The sequence below is a fragment of the Halichoeres trimaculatus genome, unplaced genomic scaffold, assembly GCF_033239565.1.
Source record: "Halichoeres trimaculatus isolate MK-OKI-2021-1 unplaced genomic scaffold, fHalTri1.1 fHalTri1_scaffold_18, whole genome shotgun sequence".
In the NCBI taxonomy this organism is placed as follows: domain Eukaryota; kingdom Metazoa; phylum Chordata; class Actinopteri; order Labriformes; family Labridae; genus Halichoeres; species Halichoeres trimaculatus.
Genome location: NW_027437196.1, coordinates 24,957,106 through 24,979,092, shown reverse-complemented (window position 1 = coordinate 24,979,092; position 21,987 = coordinate 24,957,106). Strand labels below are relative to the sequence as shown.

Below are 21,987 nucleotides of genomic sequence, written 5' to 3'. Positions count from 1 at the left end.
TCATATTTAGCTTGACTATAAAAACAGACAGATATTGAGCACAGCCAGGCCCGGAGTCAACAGGTTTGAGCTTTTACAGCCAACATGAATGAAAAGAGTTGATCAATGGAGTGGGAAGCGTGGGAACTCCTTGGCCTTGCAACTACAGCTGTCTGTCAGTCAGGGGCAGTGTTATGGGGTGGGCCCAAAGGTCCTAGGCCCACCCTAAACTTTTCGTATAATTTTCATATTTTTAAATCGGTTTTAAAAAAGCATGGATTTTTTTTTTTACTTCATGTTTGTTTAGTTTGTGTTAAATGCTCTGTCTTTGTAAAATGAGTCATGTTTTTTTTGCCTTCTGGAAATTTTTTTCAAAAAGTTATGAAACATTCAGCTTCATGTGGACGAGATCAGAACATTATTTTGGGACAGATTGTAGATTTTTTTGATATATTTTATTTAACCATGGTTAATGTCCTTGCCCTTGCAGCTTACTATGCAAAATGCAAATTAAAGGTGAAAAAAGCAAACACATACGCTTTAAAATCCCACATAATATGTATTGTTTGTCATTTTTATCAATTAAATTAATAATCTACAAACTTTACATAACTAAAATCCTGGTTCTGTCTCTGCTGTCACTCATATGGCTTGCTGAACTGAACATGCAGCCAGCATGAGATGACATACGCAGTAGACACACAAAGGAGCAGAGCTGGACCAGAGATGCATCAGTTGTATTTGAGCCGTTTTCCTCGCACTGTTGCATCTCTATAGCTTTCTTCAAGTGATCCAGTATGAATCAGCTCAGGTTCTTCTTGGTGGATGTATTGGATCATCTTTTGGGGAATGGCCTGAAAGTACACGGTATAAGAGCTGCTTCAGCCCTCTCTAGTTCCTACTGTAACTGAGAAAGTCCCAATACTCATTTACTAGAAAAACCTCCATAATTAGAGCTACATATGACTGTTTCTTTGTATATGGTCCCTATTTGTGAAGGAATGAGTAACGATGTTTTCATGTGCTGCTAGGATGGAATATTTCTACATTTGGTGGTCTCCTTTTTTCCTCCAGAGTTAGAATCATTATGTCACAGAGACGATTTGCAGTGAAATATCTTCATAATTTTCATCCCCGCCCTTCAAGGAAATCTTTTCTGTGTAAGCATGTTAGTTCAGAATCAAGGTTGTGATTGGCCAATGTAAGCTTGTAGAAGTGCCTAATTTATGGCTTACCTCAGACAGCAAAGTTGAACTCTGATGTTGGAGCTTTGGGAAGCCAGAAGGGTTTCATTTGATGCCTGGATTGTTATGGATGGCCCAAGAATAAGGCATCTTGAACATGGATAATGATGGGCAGGTCCAGGCTCTCGCTTCCCTCAGCCCCAAAGAAAACACAGCGTAGTGTGGGGCAGAGAACATGATGCTAATGAAGGTGGCATTAAGTTTCTGTGAGCCAAACCTAAGGGTGGAGCTCCAAGAATTTACCTAACCCGCTAACTACCTCTGATTATACCTAGCTAACATTGTAAAGGAACTCAGAACGGAGACAGGCAAAGTGCTGTTTTGACCTGGTTTCATGTCCTTATAAGCTCTCACTGAGAAAAAGTTGAGCCAGTTCCTTCAAGTGTTTTCTTCAAGTGTCCTTCAACCTTCAACAAAGTTCATGTTCTTCCTCTGCAATGATTCCGTTCTTTACCTTACTAAGATGTAGCAAGGAGTCTGAACCAGAGATGGATTGGTTTTGGAAAAAGAGGGTCATATCTGATCGTTCAGGACCAAATAGACCTGGTCAGTTCAGCAAGGTTAGAAATCAGGTCCATTTGGACTCTTGTCATTAAGATCTGGCTAATCATGGAGGGAACTTGAGTGTTATGTAACACGCATACATATCATTTTTTTAATTTTTATTTTGAAGTGTTGGCCTTTATTAGATAGGAAAACTTAGGATGGGCAAACCAGACGTGGAGCATAAAAGATATCTACTGAAGCATCCCTCAGCTAAAGCCATGCTTTAACTCTTGACATGGGTCTAAGAGACTTTTTATTTCCATCTCATCCAGTGTTGACTCACATACACACCATAAGAGCTAAAAGACAGGTCAGAACAAAAATGAACCATCACCAATAATCAAAGCAACACAAACATATCTACAACACAAACACAAGACAAGTGGAAAAAAAAGGTATGGGTATCAAAATTAGGTACCGAATTAGGTAATTTTTTAGGTACCGACTAAATTCTGTCAAAAGTACCGGGTGCCGAGTTACATAAAACCAAAAGGTACCATACTCAGGATGCATCCTTGTGACTGTGAAGAAGTGGAAGAGAAGGTGATTTTCCATACTGGATATAAACACAGTATTGCAAGGTTATATATTGAAGAATACATTTGTTAAATTGAAAAAATATGTATTTTATTACTAAACAAAAAAATATTTTTCTACCGCATAAACACAAAAAAGTACCAAAAATTGGTATGGTTGAGTACCGGTACTGATGCCTGGTAATATCAACACTTCAATTTACAATGACTCCATGGAGTTAGAAAGCATTCAAAGCTCCAAACAAAAAACTGCTTTAAGGAGGAGAGGCCTGCCGATGTCTACACACACAAAACAAGAGGCTACTGAATTACGAGACAGTAGAATATAAAAGACAGAAAAAACAAAACTTTGTTCACAGCTTTGGAGGCTGCTATTTATTGCCATAGGATTTACTGTTCTGTCGCCTGTGTACACCTGGCAGGTTGTACCAACCTGCATTGATTTTATCTTATTTCCTGTACTACCAACACTGAATCCAGCCTTCAAAATAAAAGCCCCACCCAGTTTCATCAATAAAGAAACAAAAGAACAAAAAACAAACAAATAGAAATAACCATGACAGAAAAACATCACAAACTAGATAGAAGCACCTTTTAATATCAAATGACTCATACATGGGTCATTCACGTTAACCCTGTCAGAGGGAAGCTTCAGGGAAACGAGAAGAAAGAGCGTCACTAATTTCCTGCTTATCAGAATAGCTTTAATCTCTATGGAGAAATATCTGAATTTGAATGCTGAATACTTAGGCATTGGACAAGGTTGGTGTCCTGATTTTGACAGTGTTGGGTTAACAGGGGAAAACTCTTTTCAATGCACATTAAGGGAGGTAGGGGGCTTTTGCTGGAATATAATCCCCTTCAGCCAATACTTAACAAAATTTGGACATTTTTAAAAACCTATACCAACATACTGTGTATCAGTATGAGCATAGAGAACATGGGTGTTGTTGCTTACATCAAACTAGACTCTGCTGTCTCCTGATAATTGGACCATAAAGAATGACCAAAAATGGAAGATGAAGTCTTGGCCTTCCACATCACTCATCCAGATATCTGCTGCCTACATCGAACGCCTCCAGAGGCTTAATTGTCCTCGGACAAAAGCCAATAGTTTGCCTGGATAAACGGGGATTTACAAATGGATGTCTGGATGGAAAAACAGGAACAAGATGTGTCGACAATACCAAGCCTAACAAATGCACAGCGGCAGTGAGGGAAGCAGATGTGTGCATGAAGGCTTGAATGGTAAAACCATCTTCTTAAACGCCATTATAAAATGAGAACACTGCTTTGTTCATGTGCCAGCAAGATACCAAGTGTCTCTCACTTTGGGGCCTGTGTCAGTGCAATTCACTTAGTATCACTGATGGCCGTAGCTAAAGTTACCCACTTTACTTTACTGCTACTGTAGCAGAATAAATTCCCCCAATGCAGCCGAGTTATGGTCCCGTCTGCCAACATAAACCACAAGAAAGATCAAACGCGTCAGTGAAAGATTAGAAAACCCCCATATTTCCTCGGCAAAATCAGCCTCTACCTTTTTTTACTTCTTCTTTCTATTCAATGGAGGGAAACCGAGCTGCATTTAGAGTCTCTTATCATTAACATGGAGACATAAATGGAAACTGCTCCAGTCCAGACAAGCAGAACTGTGTGTTTCCTTTGCTTTCTACTTGGTACTGAGATGTGAGCCAGCCTGTCAGCCAGAGAGCCAAATGGACGGAGAGGCAGACTTTGAAACACACTCAAGTGCAGAACAACCATCTCACCTTACAGCGCTCAGACCTGACGCTCAGGTGAACATGGCTAACATCAGTGGCACACCATTAATAAAACCTTAATTGTCCCCTTCCTCCAAAGCCCCACCATCAAATCTCTACATACTGCACCCAGGCTGTGAAGGGGAGACTTTGGGAACGGCTAAACAGCAGAGAGAAAACACACACATCATGTTAATCTGACAGGCTCAGCAGCCCAGGTCGCTCATATGGAAATGCTCAAAGCTCACCTGGGTAATTATGAAGCATCACTTACTCTGGTCAGTGTGTCTGGTGGGAGTGAGAGGGAGCAGAGAAAGACGTGTTAAAGATGGAAAGAGAGTCAAGAAAGAGAGACTTTAGACCTACACTAACCACTTTCTGTCTGTGTCTCCTCACATGTCCTCGTTTGACGGTTGGGACGGCCTCTCGGGTCCCTCCTCATCCTGTTCTGTCAGAGATGAAACAAATATTTTCTAATATCATCTTTCAGCGAGGTTAAGAGCTCAGGATTTCGCCTAATTCGGCCGACTTCTCAGGCGTGCAGATCAGAGCTGACATGAAATATGAGTGCTGGCATGTAGAGCCAGTGTAGCCATAATGAAGCAGACAGTTCTCCTCTTTTCAATTAATGGGAGTTACTCGAGTGTGCTTTCTATAAATTCCACCACACTCACTGTTCTGCTGCCAAGGCCCAGCTCCACGAAAAGCCACAGGAAACATAATACAATATTCAATTTCCACCTGTCTCAGGTGGGGCTCTCTTTGAGACCAAGTTTCTGTCAGCAGGCCTTTAGCCAGAACCCAGATCTGTCTTTCTGTGGTCAGTCAGTTTCCCTTCGATTCTGCTCCTGTTATTTGCTAATAGGTTTGGCTCTTGTTCTGTTGTTTCACAGCATTATTGATGCCGGCCAGCCAGTTTGTTCTTTAGTGCTTAATGACATGTCAAAGTGTGCCAGCTGACACTCGTACCCAAGTGGAAAGTTTCAGCTATTTTAGAGGAATGAGCTCATTCGCAGACAAACTGGCCTGTATTTATTGTGTACCAGACTTGGTATCCCATGAATAACTGGATCGTGATAGAGGTCGCTTTTCCAAGTTTAATGACTCGCCCTGCTATGTCCATCAACCGTACCTCTTAAAGGCAATGAAAGATGTGGCCTTTGGACACGTATGTTATTCTTTACACAACACAATACACATGTGCAGCCAGTACAAAGGAAATCAGGAAAAGGAAATGATTCTACACCTCTCACCTCACCTTGCTGCAATAGTTTTCTGTGAGTCATTAAACCCCCTCCAACACCCCGCGCTGAATAAAAACCTGGCAAATCGTCTCTGGTTCAGCACTCAGCCCGTAAACCTACACCACCTCAGAGATCCACTTGAACTGTCTGTGGTCAGCAGGTTCCATGCTCAGGTACCCTCCAGGGTTGGATTTATTATTTTATGAGGGAATAAGAACTCTCCAGAGGGATGGGAAAATACCTGCAGTTACTTCAGTGAAGGGAGCTTTCTTCCTGTAAAAGACATGATCTTCATTTGTCCTCCTGAGCTGCCAACCAGGTCAACTGTGTGCAGATTCGTGCAACATTAACAGAAAATCTCACACCTCTGCTGTTGTAGTGAGAGTGAATCAACGCACATCTCTAAGACTTTGGTTAAAGTTGGTTACAGTTCTTTAAGACATGAGCTGGTTTGTCATTTGAACTTTAAAAACTTCACGATTCCAAAATCTCCTCCCAATGTTAGACTCTGCTCAAGGACACCTTCCAAATATTTTCACAGGAGTTTATTGCAAACACACCATGAAGTCAGAAAGATCATGCACAATGTCGACAAACAATCATGTCTGGATTGGGCCAGAAGAGCTAGACGAACAGTCGATGGATGAAGCCAAAGGGGAGGTTGAGATGGGGGCAGAGGAAAGGAGGAAGGAGCCACTTAGCCCAGCAGACAGACTGCATATGGCCTGACTTCTAAAAACACTAAAAGTCATTGATTTTAAGCATTTCTGTAGTGCTGGGAGGACAGGGAAAATGAGAGGTCTACAGATCCACCAGTCCTCATTCTATCTGTCAAATGTCTGTGTTGGCAATCAAGGAAATCTCTGGAGTGATTTCACAACCATTACTCCTGGTCACTTTCATTGACCCTGATTTTGCATTCACTCTGAGGAGAAGGACTTAAGTGAAACCAGAAGGTTCAAGCAATATGAAACCAATCTTAATGGGAAATGCAGTTTAGATTGGGATAATGATGCAACAGAGTGTGTGTATGGCTCCATCAGGGCCACAGAGCCACAGAAAGTTGTTCACCTGGTCCTCCTGAAGATAATCGTAATGAATGTACGCCCTCAGCCAGACTGCACAGGTCTGATGTGATTGCTCTATGCTTTTAGATATATTTAAATACTTCTTTTCAGAAGATACCAGTTTTATAAAAGCCTTTTTTTAAAACATCTAATTTTGTCTAAAAAGCAGCACATTTTCTCCAGCTCACTGTTTGTCTTCTTTGGGTCTATACAGAAAACTGTCTAAATCCTACTTCTTGTAGCTTAAGTCCTGTCGTTGTTGCTATATCTGACTTTTGTTTTATTTTTTACCTTTTGCCCAATGGTGCCCAATGGTGGTATCATGTATTGACGTTATACCAACAGCACAAGTTAGCTAAAATTAGTTTACTCTTACATAGATAAACTTGTGTCCAACCACAAAAATCAACTCACATTTGGTGTTCTGACTCTATTTCAATATCCATTTGAAGTTACTGTCAACTTTATTAGTTACAACCCATTTCATGCCATAGACTGTAAAAAAAAATGGATGCCATCTTGCTCGGCTCGAAGTGAGGTCACCACAAAAACTGCTCCCGCTGATGGCTGGCTGCAGTATAGGTCAAAAAATCTGTCTCTCCAGTCATTCCAGATGGTCAAACTTAAAAAAATTAATACACCTTGTACAAATGTTTCTTGAATTATATCATTTGGCTGCCTTGTATTCAAGTCTTCTTTTTTCTGAAGAGTTTCGTTTTCATTAGTTATACGAGGTTTAAAAAGAGGTTTTACGTAACGTTTAACAATGATTGACAGCTGTCGTTCTTGTGTATTTTTTTCAGTGACTGTCAAATATGTCAGGAGGTAGAGTCAAGAAGTGATTAGACTCTTGAAAGAAAAGAAATAATTATTATTTTTGTCACCCAGCTCCACTCAGATTCTCCCAGAATCCCTCACAGTCTCTACTGCGCAGACTCTGGCTGCACAACTGCTGCCAATGTCTGCGCCTGTGACGGGGGTATTTTGGCTTCAAAACCATGCTATGGTAAATGGCAGAGCCATATTGTCCACTCTATATACAGTCTGTGTTTCATGCACAACCATCTCTAGGGTTTACAGAGAATGGTCCAAACACAGCACATATCCAGTGGGCGGCAGTTCACTGGGACTAAATGTCTTGTTGATGCCAGAGGTCAGAGAAGAATGGACAGACTGGTTGGAGCTGATAGAAAGGCAACAGTAACTCAAATAACCACTGGTTACTACCGAGGTCTGCAGAAGAGCATCTCTGAACACACAACACGTCCAAACTTGAGGCAGATGGGCTACAGCAGCAGAAGACCACACCAGGTGACCCTCCTGTCAGCTAAGAACAGGAAACTGAGGCTACAATTCACACAGCAACACCAAAACTGGACAATAGAAGATTAGAAAAACGTTGCCTGGTCTGATGAGTCTGGATTTCTGCTCCACATTCAAATGGTTGGCTCAGAGTTTGAAGGAAACAACATGAAAGTATTTTCTGATGGCTACTTCCAGGAGGATAACGCACCATGTAATGAAGCTCAAATCATCCCAACCTGCTGTCTTGAACTTGTTCATGAGTTCACTGGACTCCAGCGGCCTCCACAATCACCAGATCTCAATCCAGCAGAGCTCCTTTGGGATGTGGTGGAACAGGAGGTTCAAATCTGCAGTAACCATCTGATGCTATCAGGTCAATATGGACCAAAACCTCTGAGGAAGGTTTTCAGCACCGAGCTGAATCCATGAGACCGAGAATTGAGACAGGTCTTACGATGAAAGAGGTCAAACCTGGCACTAACAAGGTGGACTCAATAAAGTGGCCTTGGAGTGTGTTGTATGTCTGGAAAGTTTTTATGTATTAAGCAGTTATAGCATCTTGATGCCTAAAACCTGGAAAATCATGAAGAATATCTTTGGTTTCTTGACACTTCCACAGTTTGGGGTGGTATGCAACAAAACTGCTTCCTCTGCTTCAGGAATGTATTTGGACTTTTCAGTGGACATGACGGTCTCCAGACAGACAGAAACTGTTTTGCGGTGATGTTCCCAGCACTTCTAAAATCCTGCAAAACCCACAGCCAAGTTACTTAATTAAATCATGCAGCATTACTTAAATTCTTGTACAAAGTGTTGTACTCCTCAGAGTAACTGGCTGAATCTCAAGCAGAAGACTTCTAATGGGTCTTATTTAGAAATGTTTCAGGACTATTGTTCTACGAAGACGACTGGCTCTACTGCATTCATGGCGTCTACAGAGGTGTATCAGGGTCTCGCTGTTCCCTTTCTCCAGGAAAACATATCCCTACTTCTAAATGATGTACTTGTCATGATTGTTGGCACCCTGCCCTGTTCTTTCCCCCTTTTTTGCACATTGGATCTACTACTGGTTCTTAATTAGCCGTCACATTCTCCAGGCCTTTTCCACAACAAAGGAGACGAGCTGCTCCAGACCACTCCATGAGCCGTGGCCAAGGGAATGATCTGTGCTTGTTTGTGTGAATTCTTTGCTAAACAATTTCGGGACACAAAACATGGGGATGTTTTCCAATCAGATGATTACCAAGTGTCCTCAAGACCCTAAATGCACCGCTGTGATCCTGAGTCCAAGTCTACACATCCGTATAACTGAGCAACTTTTGCTGGATTTCAGTCAAGCGTCCTCTCTTCCCTTGGTGTTTAGAAATGTTTTGTCTGCAGAAAAGCTCATGGTCTTCGGTACAAACTTTTAGGACCTGATGCCATCCCAGCAGGGCAAACTCAGCTCTTTGTAAACCGATCATCTGTAACAGAAGAAAAGCAGATCCCAGCGTCTCCTCTTCAGCTTCCTGAGTAAACATATCACCTCACAGCTATTCTAGCTGCAACCCTGTACGTCTGTCTGTATCCCTCTCTTCCTGTGCCTAACTTGGTCTGGTCTACCACGCCATGGTGCCTTGACAAGAAATCAGCCCCTGGTGGATTAACAGAGGCCTGATACTGGATCTGCTCTGCTGGGTAGATCTACAGGAACAGCAGTCGGAGAAGGATTGTCAAACCTAACTGTTCCGACTTCAGGTTTTCTGGGCCGTGGATATTAACCAGAGGCCTTCGGTCTCCATGCAGGGCTCAGAAGCAGAAACACTATCCAGCCCTGTGATCTCCAGACCTCTCGATCTCCTTCCATCAGCACTCCTCTCCATCGATCAACCTCTTTCTCCTCCACGCTCGCTCCTCCTCTCTGTTTCATAGTTTGCTTGCTTGTGTCTGGATTATTGTTTTTCAGGTGTGTTTATATGGCTATGATGGAAATTGTTTGCTTCTCACAGATGGAGGGGGCTTATCTGAAAGGAAACATAGATAAACTTTAAATCACTCAATGTCATTGCTCCAGGATTCTGTGAAGTAGTTTTTAAGCCCTCGACTTTACAGTGATGCTTCACAGCAGCAGCAAGCTCCACGATGAAGATAGATGTTTCATTTTACTCCTTGATTTCCTTCTCATGTTTGTGTTTTAGTTCATATATGTAGTACACTGGGTTTATTTTAAGCCTAAGGGTATTTCTGGAAGCAAACACAACCTGGTCTGAGGCCTCCGTGGAGACACACACACTGCTCCTTTTGTTGCATGTTTTTTTTTTTAAGTTTTCAGTGAACGTGAACATTCATTCATCTTTTCTCAGACTCTACTTCTCTGAGCTTTCCTCTAAGTTTTGAGCATGTTGACTCTGACTCTGCCTTGTTTTACAGAAATCTTACACTATTTCTGATCAGAGAAGCTTCAGAAACCAGCTCTTTGGATCAGATGTGTCTTACGTTACACCCTGGTTTGAGCTAAGCCCTCCTTGGCTGCAGTACACTGTTTCACTGTTGTATTTTTTTAATTCCATCTGCCCACTTTCCCTGTTTGCCAGGAGCTCTGCTGCCTAACCGAGGGGACAGAGAAAGTGCTTTGCGAAAAGCAGGGTAATGACTTTAAAATGTATTAATGCGTCATGGACAGGCATTTGGAAAACATCCCGAACTGTAAATAAAAGCATTTCAATCTTGCTTGTGCTCACCGAGCGGAGCAGAAATTCCACAGAAACTGAGTAAGCCGAGGTGGCGGAGCAGCAACTACCTAAGCAGATGTCACCAGGACTGTGGTATGTTGGAGCGCTGAAGACAACTGGCAACCTCTCATTTATTTCATCTGTTTTCTTACAAAGATGATGAGGACGGATGAAGTAACCGGAGCTGCCTGCCTGTCTTTTTACGGGCTCCTGCTGCAGGAGAACAGACAGAGGATTCAGAGCACAGGGTGGAGATGCTGGGACTCCATGAACAGTACAAAGTAACTGTTCAAATATGACGCGGCTGTGAGAATTTAAACAGATGAGGATGAAAATTTCCAGGAATTGCCCGAGAGTGGCAGACTTGAATGTGATGCCATGAAACATGGAACACACTGACAGCAGCTTAACTCTGTTCCACTCAGTGCCCGGCTCCGGCCAGCTTTTTAACCGCTCTGATCAATGTTGCTCTTTCAAACAGAGAATGGGGTTGTCATTAATAGTCGGATGTTAGCCATTTCCATAGTAATCACACTGTTTTTACAGCAAGCTGTCACTCGAAATTAGATTTAAATTGAGGATTTTACTTTGGGGGATTTCTTGCTGGGTTTGGCTCCTGGCACCCGGGGGTTGATCTTACTGTCTTCATCATTCCTGGAGTCAGAGACCTGCTGTAAATCACCTCCTGCTGTCTCTCCTTTCCTCAAACTGGCCTCTGTCAGACCTGGTCTGGCCTTGTTCACTGGCGCTCTGCTCAGCGTAGTTCCGTTGTCCACTCGTCTGGCTCCAGTCCCAGGACCCCGGCTTGAGAAACCTCATCCTCTGGGGCTCGTGTGCTGGTGGAGTAAAACACAGATCTCTTAAAGCTTGGGGCTTTTGCTGAGCTCATTCAATAACAGGAGCGAGTAAACAAGCAGAGGGCTCTTTAAAGGATGAGAGTTTTGGCGCTGGAGCAGGAAGCAGAATGAGAATCAGGAAACATTTTAATATTTTTAATGAAGACACATAAGTTCACACTGCAAAAACTGAAAACTTATCAAGTGTTTTTGTTTTCTTTAAGTAAAAATGGTCTCATTACTCTTGATATGAGCGACAATCAGCTTATCAGTCCAGAAAAGTTTCAAGTTGTTTAAAGACAAAAAAAAAAAAAAAAAAAAAATCTGCCAATGGAACAAGAAAAAAATTGCTCAAAAATTTGCTTAACCCTAGAACACTATATCGCTAAAATCAGCAACACCATCCCTAATGCCAGGTGATTTTTACCCAATATAATATACCCAATAAAAAGTACTTGCCATCAAAATAAATCAAAACATCACAATGCATGACAAATTAGTGTACTTTTCTTTTGGTTTTCAACTGTTCCATGTCTAACAAAATCAGAAATAGGAGCATGAGAGGACCATAAAAAATGCTCAAAAACAACTGAAAAATTAGAAATTCAAGAACAAAAAATTCCTGAAAAAAAAAAAAAAAAAAAAGAAACTGGAAACTTGGTCTTTGGCACACCCATTTCAGGGGCATTTTGAGATTTCCCTGGTAAAGGCAAAGTCTCCTTGACACTAGAACAGCTACAGGAGAGAGAAACAAAATAAGGGATATTTTGGGTGTCAGATGTGGCAGGGAAAGTAGGATGGGCAGTAGACATAGAGGCAGGTCCTGGGATGGCAATTTCTCTGGTCGCCTGTCTATTGGAATCCTAATGTTGCTTTTTTTATTTCTGACGACTTGAAGTGCCAGGCTCAAAGTGGTCACTATCACTCTCATCATCCTCACCAAGTTATGGGATGCAGTCTTTATCACTGTCATACATCTCTTCTGCTCCCACATCATCATCATCTTTATCACTGCTTTCCCTGAACAGTCTCTTCTATTTCCTTATCTGACAAGTATTTCACTGGTTTCCTTTTAGGCATGATTTTTTCTTTCTTTAAGACTGCTTAAACTTCACCTGATAGCAATCTTGCAAGATAACACAGCTCTTAGCCGAGAAAAATGTGCACAGTTGATTAGCTAGTTAGCTAGCTAGCTATATAATGTAGCCTTAGGTGAAAAAAAAAAAACCCCAGCCAGCTAACAACTGCTAAGTTAAATGAACCTTAGCTATGTGTTACTCACTAGCTGGGATGCCAGAGACACCAACCCTGTGACTAGGGATGGGTACCTTTCACATTTGAAACGATACAGTACTGATGCACGGTACCTGGCAATCGGTACCAGTACTTAGCAGTACCAATTTTCGGTACTTTTTTGTGTTTCTATGGTTATAAATACCAATTTGTTTAGTAATATATATATATATATATATATATATATATATATATATATATATATATATATATATATATATATATATATATATATTTTGACTACACATATTTATTCTTCTTTAAATAACATTGCAATACTGTGTTCATGTCTAGCATGGAAAATTCAGCTTCCTTACAGTCAGAAGGATGCATTTAGGTACCTCAACATGGTACCTTTTGATTTTACATGAACCGATCCGGTACTTTTGACAGAGTTCGGTTGGTACCTATAAAAGTACCTAATTCGGTACCCATCCCTACCTGTGACAGGATGAGGCAAAGAAGGGACAGTAAATTAAGCAGTCCTCAGTGTTGTCACCCTTGAAATGCGGTAAAATGACCTGATTTTCTACACTCACACTATCACCAGGTGGAATCCACCCAAAACGTTCCAGGTGAAAATCACCTCAACATGTGCCTTGAGGGAAAATAAAATGGTTTTGGATGAGAGAAACACCCATGCCTTCAAAGATGTCTAAGAAAATGCTGAAGCTACCCAGGGACCGATAACACAGGAAAATGCAACATAATGAAAATAATATTAAAATGTTTGCCCTGGTGAAAATCCCCCCGGCGATAGTGTTCTAGGGTTAAAACTAGAAGAATGTCTTAATACAAGTAACTTTTCTCTTGTTCCATTGGCAGATTTTTTTAACTTGTTACAAGCAACTCAGGCCTCATTCTTCTCATTAAATAACTTGAAACAAGACATTTTTTTCTGGACTGGTCAGGTGAATGTGGCTCATATTAAGTCTTAAAAGACATTTTCTACTGAAAATAAGACAAAAACACCTGCTACCATGTCAGTTTTTTGCAGTGATGATGATTTAAATCAGCTAAATCTTTCCTCTTGCTCCTGTTATACCTTTCCTTGTGCTTTTCAGCTGAGCAGAGGAACCACCTGCCTTCCTCAAGCCTCCGACCGATTACCTCCCCGACACGCCTAATGCAGCATGTTTTATAGCCGAGTAATGTCGGCTTTACGCAGGGATTTGAACCTCTAAGCTGACCTTGAAACATGGCTGCTCTGTTGGCCCGGTCACATCCTAACCGGTCTTGATTTATAACAGGGCAGTGTGGGGGTAAGTCGAGCTAAAATGACTCGACCTGCTAAAGGTTGAGCCAAAGTTTGATGGGTAAAGAGATGTATACATTCCCTCTGTTGCTTTCTGCTGCTCAGAAAGTGTTGAAAACTCGTAGCGTTGCTGATTGTAGTGTCTTTGTTCTGTGATCTTTCCCTGCTGGTTATCAAAGACAGATGACAACTTGAAAAGATTCAAATGAACTCATCTGCACATGTTGTTTTGCTTTTGAGAACTTACCCAAAAATTCAAGCTTCGAGCCAAAACACTGGAAAACATTTCCTCAGAGGATGTCATTAGCGGGGACAGATCTTGGCTTGTGATTGTGTCATCTCAAATTCACCTCTTTGTGACTGGTATCCAAAGTATCTGCAGTGACGCTACTGTCCCGATAAACACGGCTCTTTCATCGAGGAGGAGATTTTCTGTCTAACAATCCTAGAACAGATGTTTTAATTGCACACATCTGTGGCTGCTCACAGTGTGACAGCGAACAAACTGCTTTTTCTTGTCGCTTTCTTGTCCCACTAATTGTTTTTCTGTTAAACTGAAACTGCTCCATCTGTATGTGTGTGTGTGTGTGTGTGTGTGTGTGTGTGTGTGTTTGTGTTCACTGTACCCTGCAGACACACATTTGGCCCAGGCCGTCTCTGTCACTCTCTCCTCAGCCTGCGGGCTCTTTTCCTCCATCACACAGAGTGTTTTCTGAGACATCCAACCGGAGGCTCCAGGATCAGTCAGAGTGTGGCCCAGCTCCTCTCCTCCGTGCCGGGTTGAGGAGAGAGTCAGGAGCTTCTTCTGGGAGGATAGTCGTCCATATCTGCTCTCTGATGGGACCTGACAGCAGCCTGTTTGCTGTCAACACATTCCTGCACAGCTGCTCCTAAATCACAAAGGGGATTTGTGTGGTGTTTTGTGTGTCTGTGTACACTGGAGCAGCAGTGTGTGACTGTGTGTTTTCTGCGTGTGTGAAGAAATGGTTCTTTCTGTACTCTGATTTTGACTGATGAAGTGTTTCTGTGTGTGTAAATGAGTTTAAAGTGAAGCAGAGCTACTTTCCATTTTAGAAACTCTCCAGAGATGCAGCTTTGTCTCTCAACATTGTGCAGTTGCAGCGCTGAGGCTGATAAGGAAATGTTTTGCCAATTTAACCAGACTGTTGAAATGATTTGGAGTCCTCTCCAAGCCACTGGGGCATATCAGATGCATGGTGGAAAACTGGATTGTTTGTACAGTGAGCTGAAATACTTAAAAGTAGTCTGCTGTGCTCAGTCATGTGTGAAAGGCTGTGTGTGAGTTGTGGTGTGTCTTTGATCTACTAAGAGCGTGTGTGTGAGTCTAAGCTGGTGTGGATGGAGGCTGTACATGTTTTCATACATGTGTGCAGGGAACAGGGCTCATAGGTTTGTGTGTTTAGTCAGAGAGGTAGAGCCGTTTGACCTCCTGACTCCTTCTCCCCGGCTCTCTGTGTTACTCCAACTGATGAACACAATCCTGTCTTTCAGATCCATGAATGGCTGCAGAAATATGAAGAGAGGAAACCTGTGCCTGTCCTGGACGGCGCTGCATCTTTGGCTCAAAATGTAAGTAGAAAAGAAAGAAAACAAAAGCACGATTAGTTTAGATAGTGCTTGTCAAGACTCAAGGAAGCTTTGAAAGTTGAATGAAAGCAACTTTGTCTCTTTAGACAGGTGTTTTTTAAGCTTAAGTCTCACTTTGAGGTATTTGCCTGTTCATAATCCAGAATTTAAAATGATAGTATCAGCACCAAAATTGGTTCCTTCTTTATGCTATTTCTCACGTCGGATGTTCCTGAGAGAACATGAATCCATTTACAACACATAGACCCTAAAGTTAGTTTGACAAGACAATGCTGGCCAGCAAAGTTTAGCAGTCAAAAAGAAAAAGGTTGTCAGAGCAGTCCAACAGGAGAGTGATAGAACACGGGCTAAAACAAGAGCTAAACTGTTTGTGCTAATGTTCATTCCAACCCACAGTCAGCAGTTATTCTGCAGTGGTCTGTTCAAACTTGAGAGTCTATCAATAAAATGAAGAGTGAGGTTACGTTAGTTCTGCTTGGTAGATAACTGGCAGGACATAACCAGGATTTACTAACTTTACAGACCAGGATGTGAGGAACACTAGACAGATTGTCTGCTCACCCTCTGGACTCTAAACTATAAACTAAGTTTACAAAGTTTGATTGTTGCTTAGACTGTGTAATAAATTGAAGCAGTCTCCGTGGCATCACCTGTCTGTTTCTGAAGCTGATTTTTGAGGCAAATCTTCGGTAGGGGCCATATCCGCAATCAGCTGGGCTTTGAGCCTCCTCACTAACAGCCATCAGGCTCCTGCCTGTCCATCAGCCGAGCTTTGCCTCTGATTGGACTAATATCTTCTAAACTAGAGTGTGCTGTTCGAGAAATGAACTTTTCAGACAGGAGATTTTTTTTGTACCAGACTGTAAACATGTTTATTTCTGCTGCGAAAATTCCTTTTTTTGCTTGGTATGTGATTTCCGTTGTTTTGGAGCCAGCCTTAAGCAGACAGTCGAGGAACGGCAGATGTTTTTAGAGCAGAGGTTGCTTCTTGGCTTGTTGTCATGTTTCAAACAAAAGCTCTATGTAACTACATTACTTTGTCACTTAGCATTCTGATCACCCCCTATGTAATGCTTAAGGCCCATTTATGCTCAATGTGGCATATGGATCCAGATACTGACGAAGCCTTCTGTCTGTGCTCTGCGTCCGTATTCCTTCACGTTTCCATGAAGCTTACAAATGCGCGCCAAATGGAGCAGTACCACTGGAAACCATGGGGGCAGTGTTGCTGTTACTACCTAATGCGTAGCTTAAGTAAAACACAAAGAAGAAATGACAATGGTGGAACTATCGGGATGTATTTAACAGCCTCACTGACCACCCCCTCTGTTTTTGTCTTTTATACAAGGGATACATTAGCAATGCCTTCTCAACAGTTGCCATGTTTGTTTTTGAGTTTCTTGTTTTCATAAACTTTTGATTCTGGGCTGCCCCCCCCCCCCCCCCCCCCCCCCCCCCGGTGGATGTATTGATTAACAACAATGCGTATTGCGTATGGAAGTTTGAGAGCAGTGACGGTAACATTGTTTTAAAAGGATGTATACATTTTCATACATAAAAAGGAGGATATATGGGCCTTTATATTTATATCAAGTACTTTCTTGAGCCTATATTTTATATTCTATATTTTGTACTTTCTATATTATGAACCCTTTTTGCTGTAACAAAAAAGCAATTTCCTCTAAATAAAGTATTCTTGATTCTGATAATAATGACTTACTGTAAAAAAAATCGCCCAAACAGAGTGAGAATTACACTATTTAACCGAAAACATTTTTGTACCATGCTGTCAACATGTTGATTTCTGCCTCAAAATAACACCTGGGTGCTAATGGGGTCTCCTGACCTCAGTGGGACCCTTCAGGAGCTGCCGTTGTAACCCCCTGTTCATGGAGGTCACAGCTCACTCTGTACACATTCAGCTAAGTTGAAATCTGGCAGATGACTCTGCATTTATTCAGGTTCTTCGCTCATTTATCTCCATTTCCTCTTCATTTGTCTCCAGCCTACGCACACATTGTGTCTGCTCGGCCGTTGCGTGCCTTGTCTCACTGTTTGTGTGCAGCAAACATGATTTGTTTATAGTCAAATCCAGAGAGAGGTAGTGTAAGCAGGCTGGTAATTTGTCTTGTTCCAAAGTACAACAGTTAGATATTGTGCAGATTGAACTTTAAATCTTTAGCTCACCAGAGCCAAGAGTCACATACAGACGCTCATCACCCTGATCAGGAGCAGTGGAAACTGTCTCTCACCTCGGAGTGAACTCTGACCTGTCGGCTTCTCACTTTGGTTTCTAGACTCTTAAATTCTCTCTGTTACATAAACCAGCTGCTTCAGCCCCTTCCACGCCCAAACACGCAGACACTCACCACAGAGTCCACCTCTGCAGAGACGGACTGATGGTGTACTCTGTGGTTGGAAAGGCTGCTGGTGCTGAGGAGAAGTGAAGACGGATGGTGAAGAACTGACACCAGCACAATCTGGATGATTGGTGAAAGAAAATGTTTGTTCATGTAATCAGGAGAAGTTATGACACATTGAATGTCCATAAAACGTTGTTACAGCATCACCTCTCGCGTGCCGGTCAGCTCATTAGTTAATGAGAAGTCATCACACAGACAGTGATAGAGCAAACAGGACCCCTGATGAGGACTTTCTTCCGTTGGCGCCGCTCTTCTCCTCAAGCTGTGAAAGACATTGAGCCTGATGAATATCAGAGACGTCCTGACGTTTGTTACTGTACTGTGTATCTACATTGACTCAAGTGTGCACATAACCCCGCACACACACTCTCACACACACCTGTGTAAACCCTAGATCCAGCCTGGCACAGTTCACGGAGAGGAGGAAAAGTCCTCTCTGCTGGTGTGTGGTTTTGTTTGAAATCCACAGCTCTGTTTATTGTAATCAAAGTGTTTCTGACTGTTCCACCTCCTCCTAAAGAGCCCACAGCCATACATCATCCTAATTAGTCCTGAGTCAAAGGAAAGAGCAGCGGATGAGGGGCTGAATTCTCTCTCAGTCAGATGGGGGTAAAGACTGAAATAAAACGTCTGTATGAACGTCTGAAGTGTCCTGAAGAGAGGAAAGCCGTCTCATGGTCCAGACTGGTTCTTCTGACCTTGTGGAGGAGAGTAATTGAGTTTGAGAGAGAGTTACAAGGGTCTGTTCAGAAGATATGTGGCTTTCATCCAGTGTTTACTTTGGTGATGACTGGGTGAAGGATTCTGTTGTAGTTGTGTTCACCTGTCCAACTTCAACTACTGGTCTCCAACAGATGGGATTCACTGGCTTAACACTGCACTGGCTCTTAAACTGACCATCACTGGTTGAATCTGGTGCAGTTCTTATGTTTTATTTAGCCAGAAGCATCCTTTGCTTTTGTTAGACAAAAAAACAGTCCACAGGTTTATGCTCAGCGGTGTGTTTGCCCCTCTACAGGGTCCCCAAACCCCAGGCTGTGGACCAGTACCGGTCCGTGGGTCAATTGGTACTGGGCCGCACATAAAAAATACCTAACTTTCATTATTCAGTTTGAGTCATTGTATGATTCCGAACAATGTTTTATTTTGAAAAAAGACTGGATTCTCTCCATCTATGACTTGTTCTTGACGAAAATGGACAAAAACAAACATCTTGGGAAAGTTTCTTTAGGCAGGGTTAAAAAAAAACAGTAAGAAGACAGAAGAAGAGCCGGTCCGTGAAAATATTGTCTAACATTAAACCAGTCCATGGCACAAAATAGGTTGGAGACTGCTGCTCTACAGGTCAATGTAGGTGTAAAAACATCTCTTAATGAAAGGACTTTTAGGTCCTTGGCAGTGATTTGGACAGGTGAGCAAAAGTGGTAATTTTGTCAATGAAAAAAAAAAAGTTTACATAAAGTCATCAGCAAAGCATGCAATACTCTGTAAAAACTTTTACTGTAAAATTACATTAGTTGCTTGTGAGACTGCTGCCTGCAACTAACTGTAATTTTACAGCCATTACTGTAAAAAATAAACACAGTAAGTTATTGTAGTTAAATTTAAACTGTATTGTTTTATAACAGTAAAATTACAATATTTTACTGGCAGCAATTCCACTGGTACTTTGCTGCACATTTACAGCATCTTTGCTCTGTGGAAACACAGTCACTAATTGTTGTCTAAATGCGCAATAATCTACAAAAGATGCAACATTTACAGTATTTTAAGAGTGGTATTCAAGCCAATAAACTACCTGTGCACATCTTCCATAACATTCTGCATAATGTTACATTTTTGTATACCTTCATACCTGTATACCTGACTGTCTAAGTTGGGAAACTTAGACAATATGTGCAACCTGCCAATGCTAAGCAGGGTCTCATATCAGCTGTGTTCCCTCCTCACTGTCTCACAGAAAAGCGGTGATGTATTCTGTTTGGAAGTTTTGGATTTTAACATATCTGACAGATTCAAAAGAAAGGTTAATTATAAAACCTGCAGAGCGTTTGGCTTTATGGTTTTCTGAGTCGGACACAATCTTCTGTCAGCACATGTAACACTGAGCAGAAAACGATTGAGGAGGCATTTACTCCAGGTAAAGCGTACCTCAAGAAATTAAGCAAATGTCTCCTCAATCGCTTCCTGCCCAACAAAAGAAGACACTGCTCTTCTCCTGGTCACATGTCCCTTCTTTTCATGTGTCACCTGGTGCTGTTGTTTTGTTTCTTACATCACTTTTTTTTTCTACATCTCAGTACACTTTAGCCCCTCCCAGCTGTACCCAGACTGCCTTTGTAAACTGTAGCGTATCAATTGAACAGCGAAAACCATGTGTGCGGAGGGAATTTCGCACAGCAGCAGACCTCTGGCGATGATCCTCACCTGTTAGCAGTAAATTACCGTAGATTGCTGTAACTGTGAGTATTTGACCTTTGGAACCATAGGCAAAGGTTTATTTTCCCAGAATGCATTGCATATAACAGTTTTCTACTGTCATACCAAAATATAGTTCATTACTTTGAGGATGCTGCTGTAAATTGACATCAGAGTTTAACAGTGTAGACTCCTGAAAATTTTCTCAATAGTTCTGCTGTTGTGTCTGGATTGCAGGACAGGATATCCCTCCTCTTTTTGTCTGTCAGAGATAGCTGGGGTCCAGTATCTCCTTTGTGCTTCTTAACTGTCATCGATTCCCCACTCTGAGATGAACCTTTTTACCACAGAGTCAACAGGTATAAGGGGAATGTTTTGGACTTCTTTCTGCAGACTTTTTTGATATGTGAGTGATCAGGTCTTCCCTGGAGTAGTTTTTTGTTGTTGCCAATGTCTAAGCTTCAGAGTCTGAATCACAGAAATAGGCAACAGAAACCCGTGGGATCGGCTCCTGTATTTGTCATGTCTGGCGTCACCGCAAAGGGAAAGATGCCTGATTCAAATTTTGATGCTTATCAGAACAAACAAACAAAAAGAAAAACAAAAGTCTAACTGTACCACAGTGTCATGGTGGAAGAACGTTTGATGCAATGAACTTGGAGCGTCGAGACTAGATACACATGGTGTAAAGAGACGCAGGTGAGACTGACGTGACCCAGGTGAGAAGAGCGAGCGGGGGGGGCGCACGTACAATCACGAGAGGGGAAAACATATGAAGGGAAAAAGTGAAGCAACACACGAAAGAGAAGTGTATGACAACATGAAACAGATGACGGACTTAAATTTAAAACAGAAAGTGAACAAGGAGAACACATGACAGTCCGGCCTGTTGTGCTGATTATAAGAGCAGAGCAAAGCAAACACACGGCTGAGTCTGGATCTGTTGGGGCTTTTGTCTGAAAGAAGTTTTTCTGTGGAATGAGAATTTCTTTTTAATTCGTAACGGTCAAGAAAGACTGTACACAACAATAATCTCCTGTTTCTAAACACCAAGTCCAGAGTTCAATCAAAGAGGAGACCAAAAGCACCAAACAGGACAGATACTGATAAAAGATGATCTTTCTGATTGTATTGACTCCAAAACAGCATATTAAGGTGGTAAACTAAGAGAAAAGTATTTTAGCCTGAGAACTTCTCATTCCCAGCTCACTATGGGGATATCTGACTAACAAGATTATTTTCATCTGGCAGCAGGAGTCTCTTGTCTTTAGGGCTGCAACAACAAATCGATAAAATCGATTAGTAAAAGTGTTGACAACAATTTCGCATAATGTGCACTGTGCTGCGTCATTACTGTATTAGTTTGTCTTCAGTTTGATTTGTCTTCTTCCTTTTTGTTGGATTAATTAGCGGTTGGCAACTAGCTGAAGATGCATTACCGCCACCTACTTGACTGGAGTGTAAATTACATGGGCTGCAAGGCTGTGTGAGTCACATGTAAACAGATCAGGGTGGCGGAGGAGAAGCCGAGCCGGCAGGTGAAGGAAACAAGAAAACGTGAATAATGGCAGAGCCGGAGATAGCCGTCCATCCAAAAAATCCCAAAGTTTGGGAGTATTTCACGCTGCGTAAAAGCACACAGCGTTTGACAAAAATGACTTTGCATGGCACGGCAGTACAACTGCAATGATCCAGCACTTAAAACGCTAACATGTTGGGCTCATCGATGAAGAGCCGGGAGCTCAACAGTGAGGTGAGG

At 42.0% G+C, this 21,987-nt stretch overlaps 1 protein-coding gene across 4 annotated transcripts in view; it reads left to right on the top strand.

The window, feature by feature from the left end:
• Positions 1-21,987, top strand: part of mpp7a (MAGUK p55 scaffold protein 7a) — a 228,423-nt gene that overhangs the window by 89,222 nt on the left and 117,214 nt on the right. For all 4 annotated transcript variants that reach the window (XR_012599844.1, XM_074693560.1, XM_074693561.1 and 1 more), the window contains exon 4: positions 15,292-15,369. Coding sequence is in view for 3 of the 4 variants with exons in the window: in XM_074693560.1 (XP_074549661.1) it covers positions 15,292-15,369 (78 nt within the window). In the remaining variant the exon portion in view is untranslated. The remainder of the gene's footprint in view (positions 1-15,291; positions 15,370-21,987) is intronic.